This window comes from Stylophora pistillata, chromosome 10 (genome assembly GCF_964205215.1).
Source record: "Stylophora pistillata chromosome 10, jaStyPist1.2, whole genome shotgun sequence".
In the NCBI taxonomy this organism is placed as follows: Eukaryota; Metazoa; Cnidaria; class Anthozoa; order Scleractinia; family Pocilloporidae; genus Stylophora; species Stylophora pistillata.
In genome coordinates this window covers 15,436,390-15,458,305 of record NC_142528.1, presented here as the reverse complement: position 1 = coordinate 15,458,305, position 21,916 = coordinate 15,436,390, and the positions used below count along the sequence as shown (strand labels likewise).

The window sequence follows — 21,916 nt, the reverse complement described above, 5'->3', positions numbered from 1 at the left end:
ATGTCAAACTAAATCTGGTAACAGAACAAAAGAGAACAAAATGAATTTCTAGTACACTATACAAGCAAATGCAGTGAGTACCACGAGTAATATAAAGTAATCAAGGAGGGTTGCATTGCCTGTTTGGTGCCACTGGTTTTCATCACCAAACAACAAGTAACATACCAGACTTTTCTTCCAGGTCCAAGATACATGCCCTTACTACACTTCTGTATCTTCTACTGAATTTTATCAAGCTGTGAATTGTAAAAATATAGTCCAAGTGTATAAATATAGTAATATTCCAACAGGGAAGAAATATTTTCATCACAGAAAGTTCACAGAGTCTAAGTAATTGATGAGTTCGTTCTTTTTATTGAAATTTTCAACTTGGATACTAATATAGGCTATGTGATCGACTCAAACATTTCCATTACACAAGCATTAAAATTTTGGAAAAAAAATTATTTGCAAATTCCTCCATTTTGGAAATTCTCCAGTTTTCTAGGGTAAGTGATTATTGCTATGGTTATTGTAATCAAGTAATAGTGATTGGTGGATTTAGCTAAGTGGACTTAGTATAATTGGCTGCTTTAACTGTCCAATTACAACTCTACAGAATAATTAGGAAAAAATAAAGCAGCTAATGCACCAATCACAATTTAGGAAATTGTAATAGTTATGATTAATTGTATAATAATGGACAAAGTTTCTTCACTAATTTTTTCTTGTGGTAAGAAAATGCAGAGCTCGACACTAACAGTAACCCACTAGCCACAGACTAGTAGTTTTGGCTAGTGGTTTTCAATTTCCACTAGCCAGTTTGGCTAGTAAACAGACTGAAATTGTCATAACATCTAAAAACATCTAAGATGTCACTAACCACTTGGCTAGTAAGTTGAAAAGCTAGTGTTGAGCCCTGAAGTGTAGTAAACTGACTGCCAATAGTGTACCTTGCCTTTCTCCCTGTTCCTCCAGAATCAGGAACATGCTGAAGATCCATAAAAATGGCTAGGATGTAGGGATACAACAAAATTATTCTATGCTCACACATTTTGGCTTTCTTTAGTATCTATCATTATTCTCAGATCTATTTCAACATTTTCTAGAGAAGGTAATAACCTAAAACAACTGCTGTTCATTTTAATTATATAAGTTTGTTATTCTTAACCCAAAACCATTTGATTTAGCAATACAGTTCAAGTCACATTTCATCAACTAACTCCTTAAATTGGTAATTAATCCTTAACACAATTGAATAATTTACAGTAATTTCCTAATATTTATTTTGTTACCAAGCCCTGCAAGATTAAAAAATGTTTAAAACTCATTATTGAATAAACTTTAATTTGTTTATCATCAGTATCAGTTCTATGAAAGACAATAAATTGAAATTTTTTCCCAAACAGATCTAGAGTACCAGTTGTACATGTATATAGTAATTTGAAACAATACTTTTCTTGCTACTATTAAACCAGAGCTCGACACTAATGGTAGCCCACTAGCCACAGACTAGTAGAAATTCAGTTTTGGCTGGTGGTTTTTATTTCCACTAACCAGTTTGGCTGGTAAACAAACTGAAATTGTCGTAACATCAAAGATGTCACAAGCCACCTGACTGGTAAGTTGAAACGTTAGTGTCGAACCCTGTAAACAAACAGAAATATTAGACAAGGTCTCCATCTCAGTAATATTTCATTACCATGTGTTTCATTGATCAATTTGCGAGTTATCAAACTTTGAAAATCTGCTCCCCAATGGACCTCATGTAGAACAGGATTCTGGCAGTGCACTGAAGCTTCTTGAGAAACTCCTGAAAGGGAAAGATGAAGTAATCATAAAACAATTATCGACAATTTTAAAACAAAGTCAAAAAATGTCATTAGATGTACAAAAGTTTTCATGTAGTTGCTTACTTTAGAGGGCACTATAATTGACTACAAAGTAATGTTCTCTGTATGCAAGAGTCTGTTGTCATCAGTATCACCATGATGATACCTGGTTTAAGTCTACTGGTGCACAGAGATGGGCTATAACCACAAGATCAAGATTCCATCACAATTTTACACCTCCTGACAGTTTGTTAGAACTGTTTTTTGGTTAAGAAAGAGGAGCTGCAGTCACCCCGTGAGCAAGGATAACAAGCTGTTTTGATAACTTGCTGGGGGGTCACATGATTTCTGGTAGGATTAGCCATGTGATTCAAAGTCAAATCATGTGATTCTTGTTTACCAAAATATTTCGTTAGCTATCATTAATCCAACAGAGCTGAAGAACACTGGCCCGTGTCAGGAACTTTCCCACGCTCACGCTTGAAACCATAGCACTACTTGACTTAGATGGTGGAATTTGTTAAAAATTTAAAACAGGACAGCTTTTTTATAAAAGGTGACTTGCATTTGGCTGTCAGGGAAATACAATGTATAGATAATTACAAGTAAATTACATGTATCTGACTGTTGATACAACTTGCTGAAATTACAACTCCAATCAGCTTTTATTGACAGTTGGAAATTTTGATCTGATTTTGTGAGGATGACACATTACACAAGGTGACCACAGATGTGCAGGCAAACAATGCCATTCATAATCTTACTTAATTGGCTATCTGATGTGTGAACAAGTATTCCACTTCCTGGTGCCCAGTGTCCAGTGAGATTCCAACCTCCTGGAATTTCCTGTACAAATGGTGAAAAATGATCACTTCATCAGAATTAGCTTCACCTTTTCAATGGAATGGCCAGTGATGACAAGGTGTCAAAGAGTTGAAATGCAGTGTATAATTATGCCCAGAATTGATACCTAATGTGTGAATTTTACGGATAGGCATGTAGACAGAGATTTGAAGTTTTCCCTTTTAAATTTAATTGTGATGCATGAAATGCTGTTTAAAGAAACGGTACATCTGGCTTGGGAATTTTTCTTAAATTCATGCACGAAACAGGATCAGGACCTCCTCCTTGGCTACCCTCTTATGGATTTCTCAGTAAAACAGCATTTATGTTGGAGTGGAGTGCATTTTAGGCATAAGCTTAGCGGACACACACGAGGCAAGCGTGCTATGTTCGTTAGCAAAATCAGATGACTTAACGGGCACAAAATCTTTCACAATTTAGAGTAACTAGTTTGGCTGGTAAGACATTCACAATTTTCTTTAAGGTTCTCCTTAAAAACATGAATAAGCGATCTAACGGGGAACACATCTGACACACTCCCTTTTCTGAAAAGATATTAACAAGCGAGCAGCAGAACTTCTTCGCTTGTTTTCACGTTTCCAGAGTTACAACATAAGTTGTTAGGAATAGTACCTAAAGACTTCCTGAGTCGGCGATATCAACGATTTCTCTTCTTTTAGGACAACATTTTCTAAAATCTGGACCACATTCGGTAAGTTCTTGAGCGTTAATCACTTGTCAGCTCACACCGGTCGATAGAGCACATGCATGCACTATCGTCTATGTTACAAAGACCAGATTATTGCAGATATAGCCATAAATTGTACATTAAAATGACCAATACATCAGAAAGTATCATGAAAAGTCGTTCGCAAAATTTTGCGCAAACAAGAATTTTAAAGAAATACAAACCGTAGTAGGAGTATCGGTAGCCGCCATCTTGTTCACAGTGTGACGGTCCCCCGTTACCAGTCTACCCAACGGTCAAGGTTTTAGCGGGAAAAAACACCAGTTTCTTTCTGAAGGGAAACCCATTCTAAGCTTCTTTCATAAAGATCGTCAGTTCATAAAGACCCTCAAATTTGCAATGCATCAGTGAGATATCTTACAGATGACAAGAAGAACAGATGAGCTAATGGGTGAGAGAGGCCGACCCTTGCATTTTTAATGGTGGAGTCCACTGAAGACACTGAAACTTAATTTGATTCAATTTATTTTTACGTACAATAAAGCCTAATAGGCCAAGAAATAATTCGAGACAAGCAAATTTTAGCTACTTCATATTTAATGGTAACATGCGAATGTCTAATGTCAGGTCATAAAGGAAAAAAGGTCTGATGCAGAAGAGAGGGGACGGTGGTCCAGACCCCCTGGACTATCTCTTATACTCGCACTGTCTATAAAGTTATTGGTATATGCACTTTGAATATATTGTGAGCGTTTAGGGATGAGATTTTATAAGGGCACCGATAGAAAGGTCCACTGAGAGGGGATTAAGGACTCTTTTTTCGCAGCGTAACTTTATTACAACAAAGGATAACGTAATTCTCCACTGAACTCTTATATTTGAATGATCCCTTAGTTTCATATTCATTACCACTACCTACATATAATTGTCGTCTATCTTCTATTTATGTAGTTAATATTATTGTGATTATTAACATTATTATCATTTCTATGGGACCGTTTGTGTTTGTTTCTTGTCAATGGACTACATAAGTTGAGTTTTCTTGCTACATTTCGTACTTACAACTTACTTAAAAGTCTTATTTTCCACTTATGTAATTTTTCTTTACTCTGCTTCCCATGGGCCATTTAAACATGTGGCTTTTGCTTTAAAGTTGTAAAAAGAGCTAAGTCTTAAAATAGTTATATTACCTTAAACGCTGACTTAAAGTAGCTCCTATCAAAAGTGCTCCGCCTGCAACTTTCTATCCTTTTTGTTATCTACACTGAGTTTATAATATCAATAATTCTTCTAATTCAGCTCGAGACCGCCATCTTATTTTAAGATCTCAACACTTGAGGCTTAGCTATCTGTTGTGTTATATTCTTTATCACTAATAAAGACGAACAATGCCCATAAAAGGACAAGAATACCATCTGGCTCAGCCAATCCCAAGGTCTGCTCATCCCTTGGAGTTTCTCTTGGTTACAGCTTCTATTTTTGTACCTCAGGTAGGTCTTCGGGAGCATTAAAATAGAGCCGACTTCAAAGAAACAAAGACGAAACACAATCTAACGTGACTCTTGTAATTTGCTTCATTTTTATAGATTGCATTATTACATGTTAACTGACATCTTCGAGCCAGTTAACCCATCATTGGGTTTTTCGTCTTTTTTGAGGATATTGCAAATTTCTGCGACTTTCGTTATCTTGAAATCTCAAGACTTAGTCAGAGACATCCTTCTTCAGCAGCCAATTCTGTGCCTTTTCGGGAGCAGGCATGGCGAACCTTCTAAAGTCATAAATTTTCGTTAGCGGCCTCTGTTGCTGATCAGTTTTTCAAGGTTAATATTCTTAAATCCAGCCAGTGGGGAAAAACAACAAAATTATTCTCCACAGTCAATGGAAATAAATTCTTTATAGTGTATAAAAGTTGGAATGGCAGGAGACAGTTTAATCTTTTAATCGAGACTTCCTCCTTTAAGAACAGCGATCAACCATTTCTACTACTTTAAAGAGCATACACATTTTCCTCCCTAAATATGAAAAATTGTTACTTCATCTAAACTCTTCATTTAAAATCCAGACGCCTTTCCCAGTTAACGAATCCCTTGTAAAAGTACAAATTTGTCGCAGCATGGAGCGAAACAGAGTAGTTTCATTGCATGGGAGTTTAGAACGAAACTCGTCTAAGATTTCCTGAGTAGTCGCTTGTCCTATCGTTGTTCCTTGTGACGCAATGAAAGTCCTTATTTGGAGAATTAAGTCGTCATTCTCGTTTCCAGGCCCTGTCTCGTTGCTAGGCAAAATGTTGTTTCGAGCCCTCATCTTCGCCAGCAATTGACTGGAGTGCACTGGTTCCGTGCCATCTGCCGACGTACTGCTCATTCCCATTTGGTCGCCACTGAAGTGAGGCTTGACTTCCGAAGTAGAGGAGGACTGTTAACCACAAAGAAGTATTACAAGCTTTGAAATCTTAATTGAGAGAGAGCGCGTATGAGTGTAAAAACTATTCAGAGTTAACTTCTCACCTTTGCAGCTTCCTCTGTACCGACTTTCTTCTTCTGTCCAAAACGTGGCCTAATCCAAACAGAAAATATTTACCAATAAATACTTTTAACTTCAACACCCTACAAGACGAGCGACCAGTGTAGGCGAATTTTGCATCACCTGGCATCAATGCAAAATTTCAGCGATTGGCTCTATTCCACATTTTCCACCTTGCCACTTACAGCAGAGCTCACAGTGCGCGCGTTTCGCAGCGGAGCCCCATTTATACTTACCACTGATTCTTTATTTTCACGTGCTATTCATCAGTTGCACTCATTTCCCACCCACTTAAGTGGCATATTTTTCTCCTATATCTGAGAGACAAATTACGTCATAAAGTGTATTTGCTACTGGTTAGATGTGTCTGCCTCATGCAGTCCTTAAATAAAGATACCTCTTTGCTGCTGGTTCCGTCAAACCAGATGAACCTGACACACCCGTCCACGTAGGAACACCTCTGTTTGCACGATGACATAACTGACGTGATCGTTTCAGCGCTTTCACGGCGTGTTCCGCCACACGGTTTGCCTCGGTTTCAATCAGTGCGTAATCCGGGTTGCTGGCCTCCATGATGACGTCATGCTTTAACGCACTATGTACACCTATCGAAAAAGGTAGAAAAGGCGAAGTCTTTATTGAGCCTAGGAATTCGTAGTATGAAGTTATTCGCCCTGGATGTTAGTCCAGTAAAGGTAACTCTATAGCATTTCAGTTCACCAATCACCATTTCTACTCCTAAATGGAGTGAGGTACAGTACTCACTACTTCTGTCTCACCCGTGTCTATCTTTACCCAAATTGTAATTTGGATAAAACCGAAAAAACCATCAATTTCTCTTCCTCCCCTTACAGTGTAAAGAAATATAACATTTCAATTTAAGACCAAATTTGAGTTGACCGAATAAAGTTGTCCTTTGACGAACGAATTGAAGAACTTACTTGCCGAAGAAATAGCAAGATATACCCGCACTAAATTTCTACCGCATTATCTGCGGATTTGGCAAATCTTCGTGAAAGCATCTGAGAACAACTCGCCCAATAGGATGAGCACTAGCCAGGATCGACAAACGTCAGAGTGACGTCTTGTTGCCTAGCCACAGTCTCCACGAGAACAATTTGCTCTACTAATCATAATGTCCACATTTTAGACCAAAAAATTGTCGTCTCAACTATCAAGAGAACTAAAGTGAGAACAAAACTACATCCGAACCTGATTTCTTGAAGAGATGCTTCAGAATAAACTCGTCCTGGTGAGTGCCTTGCTTTTTCTGTTCTTCCATTTCCTCTGCACTTGACTGACTGGTATTCGCTGGGTTGTAGATTTCGCTGTGATCCAGATGATCGATGTGTTTACCGTCAATTACTGCAAATTTATTTATAATAACTTCATTTGCCTAAATAATAAGATAATAATAATAATAATAATAATAATAATAATACAGACAGATAACAATAGAAATAACATCGAGATGCAAAAAGGCAAAAAGGGTCAAGCCAGAGAGGAACTAAATTCTCATTGACGGCAAATCACACGAACAAAGTGATTATCCAGAAAACTCGTGCCAACCGCTCAACCAATCAGGTGCAAAACAAAAACCAATCTTGTTTTATTCAGCTGCGTTTTCCCGCGCTTTGAGTCTTCGAATTTTACTTTGAATTCTGATTGGCACTCGTGTTTTAGTTGCTAACTTCTGACTGATTGTTCAGCGGATCACTCTGACTTTGGTTCAACGACACTCAATCGAAATGCTATCTAACCAGCAATTTGGTTTCAAATTTAAATCAGATTGTTTTACTTACGTCCTCCCTGACGTTTCCTTTTCATTCTTTTTTTCTTTTTTGTTCGCTTAACTTTCTTTGTAAGTTCTTTATCGCTCAAGGATGAAATTTTCTTTTTTCCTTTTTTCAAAGCGCGACCAGCTACTTTTTCAAGGCCTCCCTGGCTATCTTCCTTAGGAATACTGCCATTGTCTGCAGTTGTTACCGTGTTCTCTCCTTTTAGTGATTCAGATTCTTTGGCGGTTTGGTCTTGGATGTGCGCTTCATCCCGTTTTGAAGACGTTAAAGTAGATTCTTCCTTGTCTAAGCCGTTAGAATCGACTAACGCAGCTTTTGCTGCCAAGTATTCGTTCACAACCCCATCTTTTTCTCCACTTTTACTTCCCTTTTCCTCGTCAATTAGGCAATCTTGAGTAGAGCTTTTCTCACCGACAGTTTTCACCTCGTCAACTTCCTTCGATGCTTCTTGAACTTCTCTCTTTGAATCTTTATCTTGTGACAAGCTTTGTGTTTCAGCTATGTCCCGCCAATCGATCGAGAATGCACCTCCACTAAATTGTTCATCCCTTTCTATTTTTGGCTTCTTCGATTTTTCTGTCTCCTTTTTGTCAGCTTGATGCTTCACGGTCTCTGTTTTTTTGGCCTCCTTTTTCTTCCTTCGACGCGATCCCAATTTGATTTCACAGTTTGACCCAGCGAAAATGGCGCTTGTTTCTGTGCCGTATTTGACGTCACAGTTGTCCAATGTGAAGAGCTCATAAAGATCATTGGATTTAAAGAATCTGCGTTGTTTGGGGTCCTTCAGAACTCGATTGGTAAGGAACTGTTTAAAAATTTGCCTGCAGACGGAAAGAAAACATTCTTTGTCAACAGTGGCAAAGCGGGTTTCGTCACAAATGTCACGTCTTCGACAGCTTTATTTGAATAGACTCTATTTGCCGATCCTGGCTGTATGCATGACGCGTGTCACATTTGAACTTCGTAATGAGCCTTGCTCACCATAGAGTCTACAGCCCATTGGTCAAGCATCAGAGCGCTGAATCCAAAGGTCTAGGTTCGATCCCCACGGGTACTCAGAATTTTTTTTCTTTGGCCCAAGCTAGTGACAAGACGAAAAAACATCTTTCTCTATTTCTTTACCGAGTTCAAAACTTACCATCTTACTTATTCTATTTACAAGACTCTATTTCACTGCACAGTTTTCACCTATGACATAGGCACATTAATGCTGCATAAGCACTTAGAACCTGCGTGTGACCGTGTGCGACTGAGGCAAGCACGTCTTGTATATGTGCTAATGATTACGTCGTCCCTATTTACATCTTTGATTCAAGGTATGTCGTCTGATAAACTCTTCGTAAAAAGGAAAAAAAAAAAAAAACAGAAAAAGGAAGAAGAAAAAATTATCTTAATAATCCTACCGATGATAGATTTTCTCCTCTATCGTTCCACTTGTGATCAAGCGATAAATGGTGACGTCCTTCTTCTGTCCGATCCTCCAGGCTCGTTCTCGTGCCTGCGTGTCAGTACTGGGGTTCCAATCGGGGTCGTAAATGATAATCCTATCTGCGCCCACTAGATTGACGCCCAGCCCGCCAACACGAGTGGTGAGAAGAAACACGAAAATTGAACGATCCTAACACGAAGAGGAAGAATGCTGTTAGAATAATGTTAACTAGCGAGATTGCACCTAATATAGACATGTTTTTTTTTTGTTGTTGTTTTTTTTTTCGCAATAAACTTCGTGTGGCATCTTCACAAATGTTCTTTGATGAATCATTTTAAATCGGAATCAAGACAACCATCATGAAGCACGGACTGAAAACGATACGTCGGTGTACTTAAGTTTGGTGCTAAGCTATTTAAACCGCTATACAAGGTGTACCTCGTTGAAGTTTTTGATCAAAGGCTGACGGGACGCCACCGGTGTCGAACCATCTAGTCTGAAGTATGTGTAGCCCCTGGCATTCACAAACTTTTCAAGGATATTTAACATCTGAAAGAACAATTCCGCACCAGGTTTAATTGTAAGTGTTACCTCACAGACACTCGGTGAAAAGAAAGTTACGACTCATAATCTACCTTATGAACCGTACGGCTCTAATGCACAGAGATACAGAGCGTATACCCTTTGGCGAAACTCCGGTTAAAACAGAGTGCTCAGGGAATGGCAAAATGTATTCGTTGACGGAGTTTGCCGGTAATATCGAGTTATGTATCTACATATTGCTGCGCAAGCTGCTAACCCAGATGGATATCCAAGGGTGCCCCCACCCTTGTACAAAAGAAAAGGGAAAAAAGAACATTTGCAAGAATTGGCATGCTTCGCCGCAGGGCTTCGTTACATAAGAGTTCATTACATCAAATATATTCGCTCGCACAAGATTCCTTTCCAGATATGCCCCATCCAAAATTTATCTAAAGCAAACACGGCTGGTCAAATAAACGATCGCGAGCTTGTAACGCTAACTCGCCCTAATGAGACGGCCGCACTGCAGGCTACAGAAGAAACGACGAAGTAGTATGTTATAAAGTCGCTCTGAACTGTCAACTACCGTTTTTCCCCGCGTCACGGGGAACTCAGAATCGGCAATATCGATATCGTCCTGGGGACTTAGAATTTTTCTTTGTTCCACGCTCGTGATAAGACTAAAAACATCTTTCTCTATTTCTTTACTGAGCTCAAAACTCACAACCTTTCGTATTCTATTTACAAAAAATTAGTAGGAGGATAATGAAATTGACTTAAAAGTATGCTTGTATATTTTTCTTGAATATCATGTGTTCGTCTAGGCTCGCTGTTTTCCTCAAGATTCGCTCTCGTGAAATTTTACCTTTCTCTGAACAGATACTGTACACGGATAAATATCCGGGCACATTTCTGTGCCAGATGGAGGCTGTTGTCTGTATGATTCAGAAATGCAATCCGAGTGCAAAGTGAGTTCTACACAACGCTCAAATCTTGTCGTGTTGTAGGAGTTTCTCAAGTAGTTCAAATACGAACGACTGCCATTTTGGATCTGCAGCTTTTTCACTAACCTGCCTTGTCTGCGAAAACAGCAACACTCTATGTCCCTGTTCTTGCCACATCTTCAACAAAGCTTCGACAACAATCATCTTTCCAGACCGTCTGGGGTCCCCATATCCATCATCAGGGTCGGGTTCGTCCTCCTCAGCCGTCCCCCCTAGTTCAGCTTTGAGAGCATCCTGTTTGGCTTTGAGAAGGGAGCCTGCTGTTGATGTCAGGTCAGGATGGTTACAAATCTTTCGCAGCATAATCAGACCAGGGAATACCTAAAATAATGAACAGAGAAAATGAAATCATCAAAGAATTTTTCAGTTTTATCAAATCCATCAAAAAATGTTACAAAGGACTGATTACCAGTACCAGAATCACAAAATTGATCAGTCCAAACACGAATGAAAATTCGATAAAAAAAAAAAATAACAAGGAATCTCACATCTTCTCTTGCCTAGACCTATTATACAATATAGATACACTGTTTCCCTTTCTTGATTTTGAAAGGTTAAGTTATAGGAAGATAAAAAAGGATTGAGGATTTTAAACCTAGAGAGCCTTTTTTTGATGGAACCTAAGCGATACACAACCATGGACTGAAATGTTTAAATAGCTCTCTTTAACGCTGAACTACGATCCACCCCTCGTAAGCAATGTCTGTTCACTTTGCACCATGCAATTCTATTTACGTGGTTCATCTGAAGTTACACTCGTTTTATTCAATCTACACCAATCAGTAGTTATGCATACCATCAATCGACGTGTGCTCTGTTTACATACATGATTTCCCGCGCGTATTCCGCACACTCAGATCGTGATACTAAGGCTTAGCTTTCTTGTAAAGGGAATATTGTACACCAGGCATACCTTATAGTTACCAGCTAGGATGGCCTGCACCTCTTTAGAGTCTAAATAATGCTGGTAAAGTTCACGCTGCTCCTGACTCAGTCGACAGAAAAGAACCTGTAAAGATACATACGAAAAAGCTTCAAGTATCGAATGAGACTTAACCTGCAGAGAATTTAGGCACCGTCCAAAAATCTGTAAAAACTTCTTGTGGCTATTGAATCGTTGCATTAAATACAGCGTTTTCAAATGCACGAGAGCGCATTTGTTGTTCAAATATATCGCTTTTTAATCGAAATTACAGTTTCTTTTACCACAAGAGAGGGTAATATTACGATAACAACCAGGAAACCTTTCGGCATTGCAGCAGTCATTAAACATTAGATGAGGCCAAACGTTTATGGCTCGAATTGCCATCATATTACCGATAAATCTACCAAACCTTAGTAAAGCTCAAAATTGACCATCTTTGTCGATCTATGCTCGCACACGACGCTTTCGACATTGCTGATCACAGTAGTATGCAGGGCGCACGTCACCGACGACCCTCTTAACGCAAAAGGCGGCGAAAGAATGGTAACTAGCAGTCCACAAACCTGCTCATTCTTTGCTGGTAGATCCAAGCTCATGTTGACGTCTTTCTTGAGTCTTCTCAGCAAGTATGGATTGATCGTATCTCTGAGGACACAGGCGCACTTGTACGCTGTTTCAACCTTTGCATAAAAGAAAGAGCATCTGTGACAAAGAGTTAACATTCGACGCTTCTGGTTACCAAAATGTGTTTGAGGCAACCATTACCGTAATTTCATCGTCATAATCAGAAGTTACGTAAAACACACGTAAAATATGATCAAATTAACTTTCCAAATGTAAAAAAGGTTTTAAAAAAATTAAGCTTTAAAAGGTGCCAAAATATTGACAGATTATGCAAGAAGTATTCTTTCCGGCACAAAATCTGTTCAGGAAAGCAAACAGACAATATCTACAGACAATATCTACAGACAATATCTACAGACAACTATCTAGGCCGGTTTACATATGACCGTAAGATGCATGTGCGAGACCAAGACCCCCTGTCTACCTCGCTGGAGTCAGTACCTGTACTTTAGTGGCATTACAGTATCCCCCCATAGTAATTGGCACGGAGAATTCAGTCATGAACACAGGCAGGGTGCCAAGTTTGCCAGGGAACACGAAGTCAAACAAGGACCAAAGTTCTCGCAAGTTGTTCTGCATGGGTGAGCCAGAAAGGATGATGCGGTGACAAGTGCGAAACTATACACACACAAAAATGAAAGAATGAAATAGTCATTAGTTGTGATTCAATACTGACAAATATTTTTAAAAGATGACAGTCCAACAAATGTTTTCGCTCTGACACAATAAGTCAAAAAATATGCGAGTGACCAGCCTGTGAGCAGGCCCTCATTATGAGCGCTTCGGGACGAGTATTTCTTCGCCCGCGGGAAAGCACGAGGCCACGAGAGGTCGGCATGGAGTTAGTGACCCCCGGGAAACCTCTCCCCGAATCGTCTCCGATCTTCCCGCGGGCGGAAAATGGCGTGTTCTGCAGCGCTAATAACGAGGGCCTGGTCAGTCGCAAGCTATCGAGTGACATTCACCGAGTAACATTCCCCAGTTTTCAAACGTTACGTTCAACGCATGGCCGTAGCCAGCGGGGGGTCCTGGGGTGCCCGTGACCCCCCTTGGTAGGTCGCCTTTAGAGCAAACAACCTACAATATTCAGGTGGCGAAAACGCCATGACAATATCTTGGCCGTAAAAGCCATTGATATGGGCCTTCATGCCGCGATAATACGACTGAGCCCACTGATACACGCGGGAGAGCAGCGGTGTAAATGGTGAGTAGCCTCTGTGACCACCCCTTTAAAAAAGGCCTGGCTACGCCCCTGCAACGCCATGAAAACTTACCCCCCCCCCCCCCCATTTCAGTCTACGAGATAATGATCACGAGAAGCAAAGAAGAAAAGCACAGCTTGCTATTTTACCTGTTTACATGCCAAAGTGATCTCTGCATCTGGATTTCTAATCTTGTGACCCTCGTCAAGAACAACGTAGTCAAACCTCTGTGTAAGCAGATGTTCCTGATGTTGACGTATTCCCGCAAAGGATGTCACCAACACACCGTTCTCTTTACACATTTTTTTGATGAGCTCTTGCTGCAAGATATATTCTAAGGTTGAGACTGTATATTTTCCAGCCTATCTGTGTGTATTGGTCTGTTTGTTTGTTTTTCCCTTCCCTTTCTCTATCTGATAGTCTCTGATTGTGTTTGCTTGTCTTCGTATTCCATTGCATATGTACTTTCATTAATTCAGAGCAGTTTTCAATTGAGTGTGGAAAGTAATTCGGGATGTCCCTAGTATTTCTTTGATTCGGTCTGTCATCTGCAGAACTCGCGCCATCCTCTTGACTAATCGGCAGATGCAAACTAAAACCAATCACGACTCGGTCGCTTGCGCTTTAATAGGGGGTTTTACTTGTTTTGACTTTGGGTTGATTATTTTTCTTTCTTTGGATTGGCTGTTGTGATTACTTTGGTTTTAGTTTTACGACTATCAATCGAAAAGCGCTGTATTGTGTGATATTTGTTTTGCTTGTCTGTCTGTCTGTCTGTCTGTCTGTCTGTCTGTCTGTTTGTCTGTCTGTCTGTCTGTCTGTCTGTCTGTCTGTCTGTCTGTCTGTCTGTTTGTCTGTCTGTTTGTCTAAAGGGGGTAAGTTTCTAAAGAAACTATGGCGCTGCGTCGGTGGGGTTAACAAGGCAATCTGGTTTTACCAACTAAGTTGGATAGTAAACTGGCCACCGTAAAGAGTTAAAAAGTTGACGTTTCAAGCGTTAGCCCTTCGTCAGAGCGAATCGGTAACTTGGTTTTATCGTCATTTGCTCTGACGAAGGGCTAACGCTCGAAACGTCAGCTTTACGATGGTCAATTTACAATTTCAACTTAGTTGATATTACCAAATTACCTTTTCTGTCTGTCTGTCTGCCTATAAGCCAGCTGATCAGTCGGTCATTCACTAATTTGGTCAATCAGTCAGTTTGCTACACCTGCTAGTTACTTCCTTCAGGGTCCGAAATTAACTTTTTTTAGCAGGCGCCAACTGGCGACTCGAATTTTTTTTCAGTCGCCATATGGAAAAATGTGGTCGCCTAAAAGTGACAATAAAATTTTCCCTTTGCAGCGAAACACAAGCCACACATTTAATCGATCTGGCTGAAAATCAACGTTATTATTTGTATAATTATCGTGGCATAAAATAGTTAATCGCCCGTTGGCGACCGGTTGTGAAATTCTGGTCGCCAGTGCAAAGTTTTTAGTCGCATTGGCGACCAGGAAAGCGCAATTTCGGACCCTGTCCTTGCTAGTCTGTTTACGTGTCTGTCTACTTTTTTGCATGTCTGCCTCTCTGACTATCTTTCTGTCTACCTTCTTGTTTGCCTGAGTGTACGACCAACCTTGAATCCTTGATAACTTCCTGTTTCGTGAAGTACAGCCACTCTGAACTCTGGCCACCATTTATGAAACTCTTGCACCCACTGATGAAGAACTGTCACAGGACACACAATCAACACTGGCCCTAGCCCTGGGTGTCTGCCACGTTAGCACAGAATTGATTAATAGGGAATTTTATCCGAATGCTTTTCATAATGAGCAATAAGTAAGTTTTAATCTGTAAATCTACTTGAGTCAAGTGGTTACAACTGCCAGAGCTACTTTATCTATTTTCCACTCCATGAAGAGACCAAGGCTCAATTTTTTCCCAAATGTCCATGTGCATGCATGTTCCTATTCTGTTCTTCAGGTTCTACTTATTTGAAGAGCAGATGGCACTATCGACCAGGGCTTAGTTTTTCGAAGGAGGATGAAGCTATCCAACGGTTAAATCACTGTCAAACGGACAAGTGTAAACAAAATGTCCTGCGCTATCCACCAGATGGATTCATCCAGCCAATAGCATTACCCACCCTTTGAACAACCAAGTGCAGACAGCTTCGAAACGATATAGGTTGCTATCTTTATAGACAGTTATTTTTAGTGGAAAGGAACATTTAACCGCTTCTTGCTAATTAGATTGAAGGAGCTCCCTATACACAATAATGAGAGAGAATACTCACTTCTTTCTCGCTGATATTTTGCTGTACTTCAGCCCAGCAAGGAAAACAATCATCTGAACAGTCTTTCCCAGGCCCATCTCATCACCAATAATACCGCCCGCCTGCTGACAGTGAAGCTCCCACAGCCACTTCACACCTGTCTGTTGGTATCTAGGTGGCCAATTTACCATTTCAACTTTGTTGATATATCCAAATTATTTCGTTACCCCCACCGACGCAGCCCCAAACAGTTTCTTTAGAAATTATCAGCCTTTATCTAGAAGAGGCAGTTTGATAGATTGCCCTTTGACCCTCAAGAGTGATTAGCATCTAAATTCTCCTTACAATATCAGCCCTGAATCAAACATTAAGGTCAGGAGAATAACGGAAATGATCACCAACTAAAGAACCTCTTGATTGTTACACAAATTTTCCTTGTCAGCACCTTAGGAAATGCATAGAGAACAGTATGGAGAATATGTATTTTGAGGTTATGGTGTAAAAGGTCTAGAAAGATGGTAAGCTTTAAGCTTGATCATCAAATTAAGAATAGCCTGAAGAGAATACATCTTTCCTTCTGAGTAAAGGCCAAACTTTCCAGTCAAGTGTTTCAACATCAATATTGCATTCACTTTTAATTCATTTGCTGTCTCCATGGTGAAGCGGATGGAGGGGTGCTAATTTCTTCGAGCTAACTAAATTTAAAACTAATTCTAGCGAGTTAATCCTAAATAAACAGCAAGATAACTTATTACCTAAAGAACTAACTTGCTAAATTAACTTAGCGTACTTAGTACTGCAATACAAGATTGAAATTCCCCTCATTTGTTCCCATCAAAATCATTCGTAGGTGTTAGTCGACAACTAACTACTGTTCATTGAAGCCAACTGCACCCTTAGAAGGTGTTAATGTAAATGTATTTTGAGGTTATGGTGTAAAAGGCCTAGAAAGATGGTAAGCTTTAAGCTTGATCATCAAATTAAGAATAGCCTGAAGAGAATACATCTTTCCTTCTGAGTAAAGGCCAAACTTTCCAGTCAAGTGTTTCAACATCAATATTGCATTGGTGAGATAAAGGAAAGCCTGAAGGGAACAAACCAGTGAGAGGAGAGATGTTTGGGAAGAGCTATTTAGATTTGTTGTTTTTGCTCAAGATCGTTCCCCTCCACTAGTTTATCATTCTCACTGCAACCTCCCTGGTACACTTCTCTGCTACACGTAGCTCCTAACTTTCTTCAATACTACCAATCCAGTGGCATTAATAATCAATTGGAATATTGGGCAATTGCTTGTGAACCAAAATTCACCATTCTGGAAAAATTATGCAGGATGAATTCAGGGTGAATTCAGGGTGCTGTATGAGACAAATAAATGATGGGAGTTCCTAATGAGGATTAAAACCCACAGACCCACAGATGGTATCAGGTAGGACTTACTTGTACAACTTGTCCCATATTTTGCCTGGGATCTTAAGCCCTTTGTCAAATACCACATCAGGATATTCTTCCTCATCACTTCCAACAGCTGTGGAATCACCTCTCTTTTTGAGAAGTTCACTAATTCTCCATTCCCTAAATCATAAATTTTTTATCAGTACATCTGTACATGTACCTTTAATCCACATTCACAAAGTTTGTCAGGGCAAATGGGCTAGCAAAAGGCTAACACTTCAACTATCAGCTATTTACAAACTCTTTATCATGGCCAATTTCTGTTATCACCTCAGTTAATAACACCAAATAATCTTGTAATACTACCCCCACCCCCCCCACCCACCACCAAAAGTTCTTTAGAAACTTACCCCCTTTATTCAACTGTCATGTACAGTACATTATGATCAATGTAGCGAGGCTCTACATGTACTGCTCACCATTTTAAAATGAAATTTAATAAAATGCTAGATATGTTGATTTTGGTTTTATCTGCAATAAAAATTTTAAATTTTATCATAAAGATCTGATACTGATATGTATAATCCTTACTGACAAGAAAGTAGAGCATTGAATCACCTGATCCTTTGGCGATACAATTTTTCATTTCCATCATCAACAGGTTTTTTATCAGCCCTCCTTCTGGTCATTTGATTAGTTTTCTTCTTCTTCTTCTTTGGCTTGAGCCTATCTTCTTCCATGTAGGCAGCATTTAAAGACCTTTTTCTTCGAGTCTGCTTCTCCGATTTAGTTGGTTGGACATCTTCTTCATTCCAGTTAATCTCATCCTCTTCAAACCAACTGTACTTAAGCTCACCTTCATCTGGAACGTATTCATCATCATAAAGATCTTCATCGTAATTGTCCTTGTCATCATCACCATCCTCATTTTTATCTTCTCTTTCATCATTCACACCCTGCTTGTAATTCTTAGAGTTTCCTGCATTAGTCTCTCCACAGTTATAGTGTTTGTTCACCTCACTGCCATTTCTTGGAACAGTCCCTCCAAATGGTGTCATCTCTCCAGTCTTAATCAATGCATCTTGCTCTAAGAGATTTTCTCTGACAAGAGGGAATTTGTTGCGTTCACTAACACTCTGAATATTGCCATCTGAAGTCTCAAGCTCATCTAAAAATTTGTAAATTATGATATCAGCATCCTGTGAATCCCATCCAAAACCCTCAGAAGTATCTTTGATGGGTTCTGGTATCAAATTGTTTTTAGTTACAAGTTTTAATTTCTCTCAGGTTTTAAATAAGGGCTCATTGTGACAGCCCCTTACCAGGTCTTTCGACATCTCCATATATTGCTCAACTCATAAAATGATCAGATTATTTTAACATAACATGACAGTACAGAAATCTACCACACAGTCCACTACTTAGTAAAGAAACACAGTATGACTGATCTGTCAGTGCTTAATAAAGAAAAGAACTGAGAGTTACCTTGATCTAGGAATAAACAGGGTCAAAATAACACACTAAGATGTCACCTAACATTACTTGAGTAATTCTATAATTTTTGCCATCTGGACACATCACACCATTCAAGTACAAATGCATGTAAAAGCCAGCCTTATTACTACTTCTGCATTAGATGGACCCATAAAATGTAAAAAAAAAAATAACATTACCCTGTTGTTCTAATTCCTCCTCATTTCCAATACCCAACTTGTGGTGTAATGCTTTTTGAGTTGCTTGCAGTTTCTTCAACTGGCGGAGCTATAAAAATTTGTAAAGAAGAATGCATAATTATTTTGCTCAACTCATTTTGTCTTAATCAGACTATACATACATGTACTTCTATGCGCATAACATGTTGTACACAGCATGTTTCCTTTTTCAGAAAGCATCGATATACCCCCATAGAAAGGTTACTTAAAACTCGGGGGGAGGGTGAGGGGAGATTTTTGAAAGGCTGGGAATTTGGAGATAAAATACCAATTATAACTGTATTAAGACAAACTGAAAGTTCCAGAGGAGATTGGTGAAGAATCTGTAGTATAAACACACTCAAAAAAGGAAAAGGTTAACAGATGACCTAGTTATCCAGTTCCCAGAATAATTTTCAAACACATCCAATGAGAATATCTGAGTTGTAGCAATGCATGCCACAGATTTAAAACAATTAAGAACAGGTTATAACCACAGCAAAGGCCATGAACCCAGGTTTGTGTTATTAACTCCTTTTGCAATGCTATGATTTGAATGTCAATGCAAAGCTTTTTTAGACACTTTTTACATTTCAAACAAGAACAAAGTCACACTGAAATACCTTATTATCCTTTTGTTTCTGCACTGCTTGGGTTCTTCTCCATGATTCATATCCAATTCCACTCTTACTCTCAACTCTTTTCAATATTTGGTCAACCTCAAGCAAATCATTTTCTACAATCCTGGTAATAAGAATGACATTATATAATGTTCATATATTCACAGTCAAAAATGAAATAATGATGGAAAGGTTCTTGTGGCTCTTAACTGCTCCTTTACGACCAGAGCTGTGCCCAGTGCCAAGACAGCATTGCTGCTATCTTCATATAAAATAGTTGATATCTGGCATATCTGATATCAGCAATTTTTGCCAGCAACCAAATTTGCTGCAGTGGGGAATTGAATTCATCAAGAGTGTGACCAGCTCAATGCAGATGAATTGTGATTTTAACAGTATACACACTGTAGAATCACTACTAACAGCCTCTTACAATAAGCCCCTGAATTGACTGGCAAGCCTGGTCAGTTTAAAACTGACTACTTAAGCATGAAAGCTATCATAATTGACGGTTCAGTATCGGTTCTGGCCATTCACTGACAACCAATGAAAACATTCCAAGAATTAAATGGAATGATCCGGCATTAAGGAAGATTATGACTTTAAAATAAACCCTCTGCAGTGTAGGAATATTAACCCTTTATACCCTAACATCAGTATCCAAATTCTCCTTACTCTTCTACATATATTTTCTTAAGTACTGACAAGGAGAATTTGTTTGATGATCAAAGCTTAATAGATTGGCAATCATTTCCTTTATAACTCATCATATTAATGAATGATTCAGCAGTATTATTTTAACAATAAGTTAGATACTGGTCACTCTTAGGAGCTTAAAGGGTTTAAACATGTACATTCCTCCTTGATGAGACAGGACAGAACCACTTCAGGTCTTGTTTGCAATGAGACAATGTTGTAACATGCCTTTTTTATAATAAGGTTATTCCCTAGAAGCAACGTCCTTTGTTCGGTTATTTTAATAATACGCGGTTCTTGTTTAAAAAAAGCAGATTTTTTCATAGTGCGTGTGAGGTAGTACAAAAAATTGTTAGACCGTTGTGTTGCAGAATGAAACTTCCCTCTCTTTAGGAAGGATATTCTTGTCTATAAATCTCCTCATACTTTGGTGTAAATGATACACCACTTAAGGAAACACATATCTCATTTTGTGACAGTTAAGCCTTGCATCTCTTTGAAACAATACTTGATATATCAAAGCTTACCGGTTAGTTCAATTGGTTAAGTGCCCGACTGTTGTGCAGGAGGTCGAGGGTTCAAGCCCCAGCCGGACTAACACTCAGGGTCTTAAATAACCGAGGAGAATGTGCTACCTTTCTATAACATCAAGAAATGGAGAGACATTCTAGTCCTCTCGGATAAGGACGAATAATCCATAGGTCCCGTCTCCTGCACCTATTAATTAGTTAATTTGGTTAGGCAGGGGATGTTAAAGAACCCTCTCACGAGATTACTGTGATGTGGTCTGGCCTATTTACTGGGAATTGGGGGGAGGGGGCATCTGTTAGATTCACCTTTATTTGATTGTAAACTGCTTAGCAGTCTGGTAAAAGTCCCCCGTACAGTGTTGTAAAGCACCATGAGCTCAGGATATAAGCACTATATAAATAAAAGTTATTATTATTATTATTATTATTATTATTATTATTATTATTATTATTATTATTATTATTATTATTATTATTACTAATCTGATAAGAATGCACAATGTGTACTGGGGATTCAATAAGTCTGTTCAAGAAGTTGATTAATTTTGAGAAGAACTGTACTCTATGGTCACTAATAATGACACCAATGTATGGAAACCCCATGAACAACAATGACAGCTATTTTCTATCACTGCGATCTCCAAATTGGAGATTGCAATGATGATCATTGATGACCAAGCTCGAACAAGCTAACCTGATATCTTCATCCACAGCTTTCAAGTTTTTCTCCCATCCTCTCACAATCTCCTCTGTTTCTTTCACAGCAATCGCTTCATCTACCTGCTTTAAAACTCCTTCTTCAAATTCATCCTGGTTGAACACATTCACTCCCAAGTTTCTCAAGACTGCTGCTTGCTCCTCAACAGGTACCGAAGGGATTAAGCCAGAATCAATAGATATACCATAGCTCTTTGTTTTGTGACTTACAGGGATTGTCTCCTCATTCTCCTGAAATTTTTCTTCTTCTTTTCCCTCTAACCTCCCCAAAGTTACATCCATTCTCCTTAACGTTGACAAACAGAGGGTAGAAGCGAACCTTTTTGGAATTTGGCACCAGCTTTCACACAGTTTAGAAACGTTTCACTCGAATTATGTAATAGCATTAATTTGCATATAAATTTTAAGTCTTCTACCACTGACGACAAGAAATGTAACTTCTGTCCGTAAAGATTAACGATTCCAGAAAAATATTCAGTAAAATGTAAACCTTCCTTATGTCACCCTCGCCCGCTAACTTCTCTGCCAAACTGTCTCTACCAAGTTGCCGAGTCAGCCATTTTGTTTATTCACATCTATCCACTACACCACATGCTTTTTGCAACTCAAGAAAACCGCTGAAAGAAGTACAACCTGCTCG

The 21,916-nt window shown here is 39.1% G+C and overlaps 2 protein-coding genes and 1 pseudogene across 6 annotated transcripts in view; all 3 read right to left on the bottom strand.

The window, feature by feature from the left end:
• Nucleotides 1–3,635, bottom strand: part of LOC111333301 (nuclear pore complex protein Nup85) — a 48,231-nt gene extending 44,596 nt beyond the window's left edge. The window contains exons 1-5 of one of the 4 annotated variants that reach the window (XR_015992636.1): nucleotides 3,567–3,635; nucleotides 2,576–2,657; nucleotides 1,682–1,792; nucleotides 933–990; nucleotides 166–236 (exon numbers count right to left, since the gene is read on the bottom strand). Coding sequence is in view for 2 of the 4 variants with exons in the window: in XM_022938841.2 (XP_022794576.2) it covers nucleotides 166–236; nucleotides 933–990; nucleotides 1,682–1,792; nucleotides 2,576–2,657; nucleotides 3,567–3,593 (349 nt within the window). In the remaining 2 variants the exon portion in view is untranslated. Of the gene's footprint in view, nucleotides 1–165; nucleotides 237–932; nucleotides 991–1,681; nucleotides 1,793–1,895; nucleotides 2,125–2,575; nucleotides 2,658–3,566 lie in introns of those variants that run through there. The other 3 variants (XM_022938841.2, XR_015992637.1, XM_022938842.2) reach the window with 3 other exon arrangements.
• The window catches only part of LOC148721943 (uncharacterized), a 547,091-nt pseudogene that overhangs the window by 443,260 nt on the left and 81,915 nt on the right, over nucleotides 1–21,916 (bottom strand). The window lies entirely within an intron of this gene.
• LOC111333299 (DNA excision repair protein ERCC-6) lies at nucleotides 3,851–21,857 on the bottom strand. The gene is made up of 19 exons (XM_022938839.2): nucleotides 21,254–21,857; nucleotides 19,337–19,457; nucleotides 18,696–18,783; nucleotides 17,641–18,190; nucleotides 17,068–17,202; nucleotides 15,652–15,801; nucleotides 14,992–15,127; nucleotides 13,523–13,693; nucleotides 12,613–12,789; nucleotides 12,111–12,227; nucleotides 11,536–11,631; nucleotides 10,689–10,943; nucleotides 9,535–9,645; nucleotides 9,071–9,285; nucleotides 7,671–8,488; nucleotides 7,081–7,233; nucleotides 6,266–6,473; nucleotides 5,853–5,901; nucleotides 3,851–5,760 (listed from the first exon to the last, which is right to left on the bottom strand). Exons 1-19 carry the CDS (start codon nucleotides 21,556–21,558, stop codon nucleotides 5,380–5,382), a joined length of 4,236 nt encoding a protein of 1,411 aa, XP_022794574.2. The 5' UTR covers nucleotides 21,559–21,857; the 3' UTR covers nucleotides 3,851–5,379.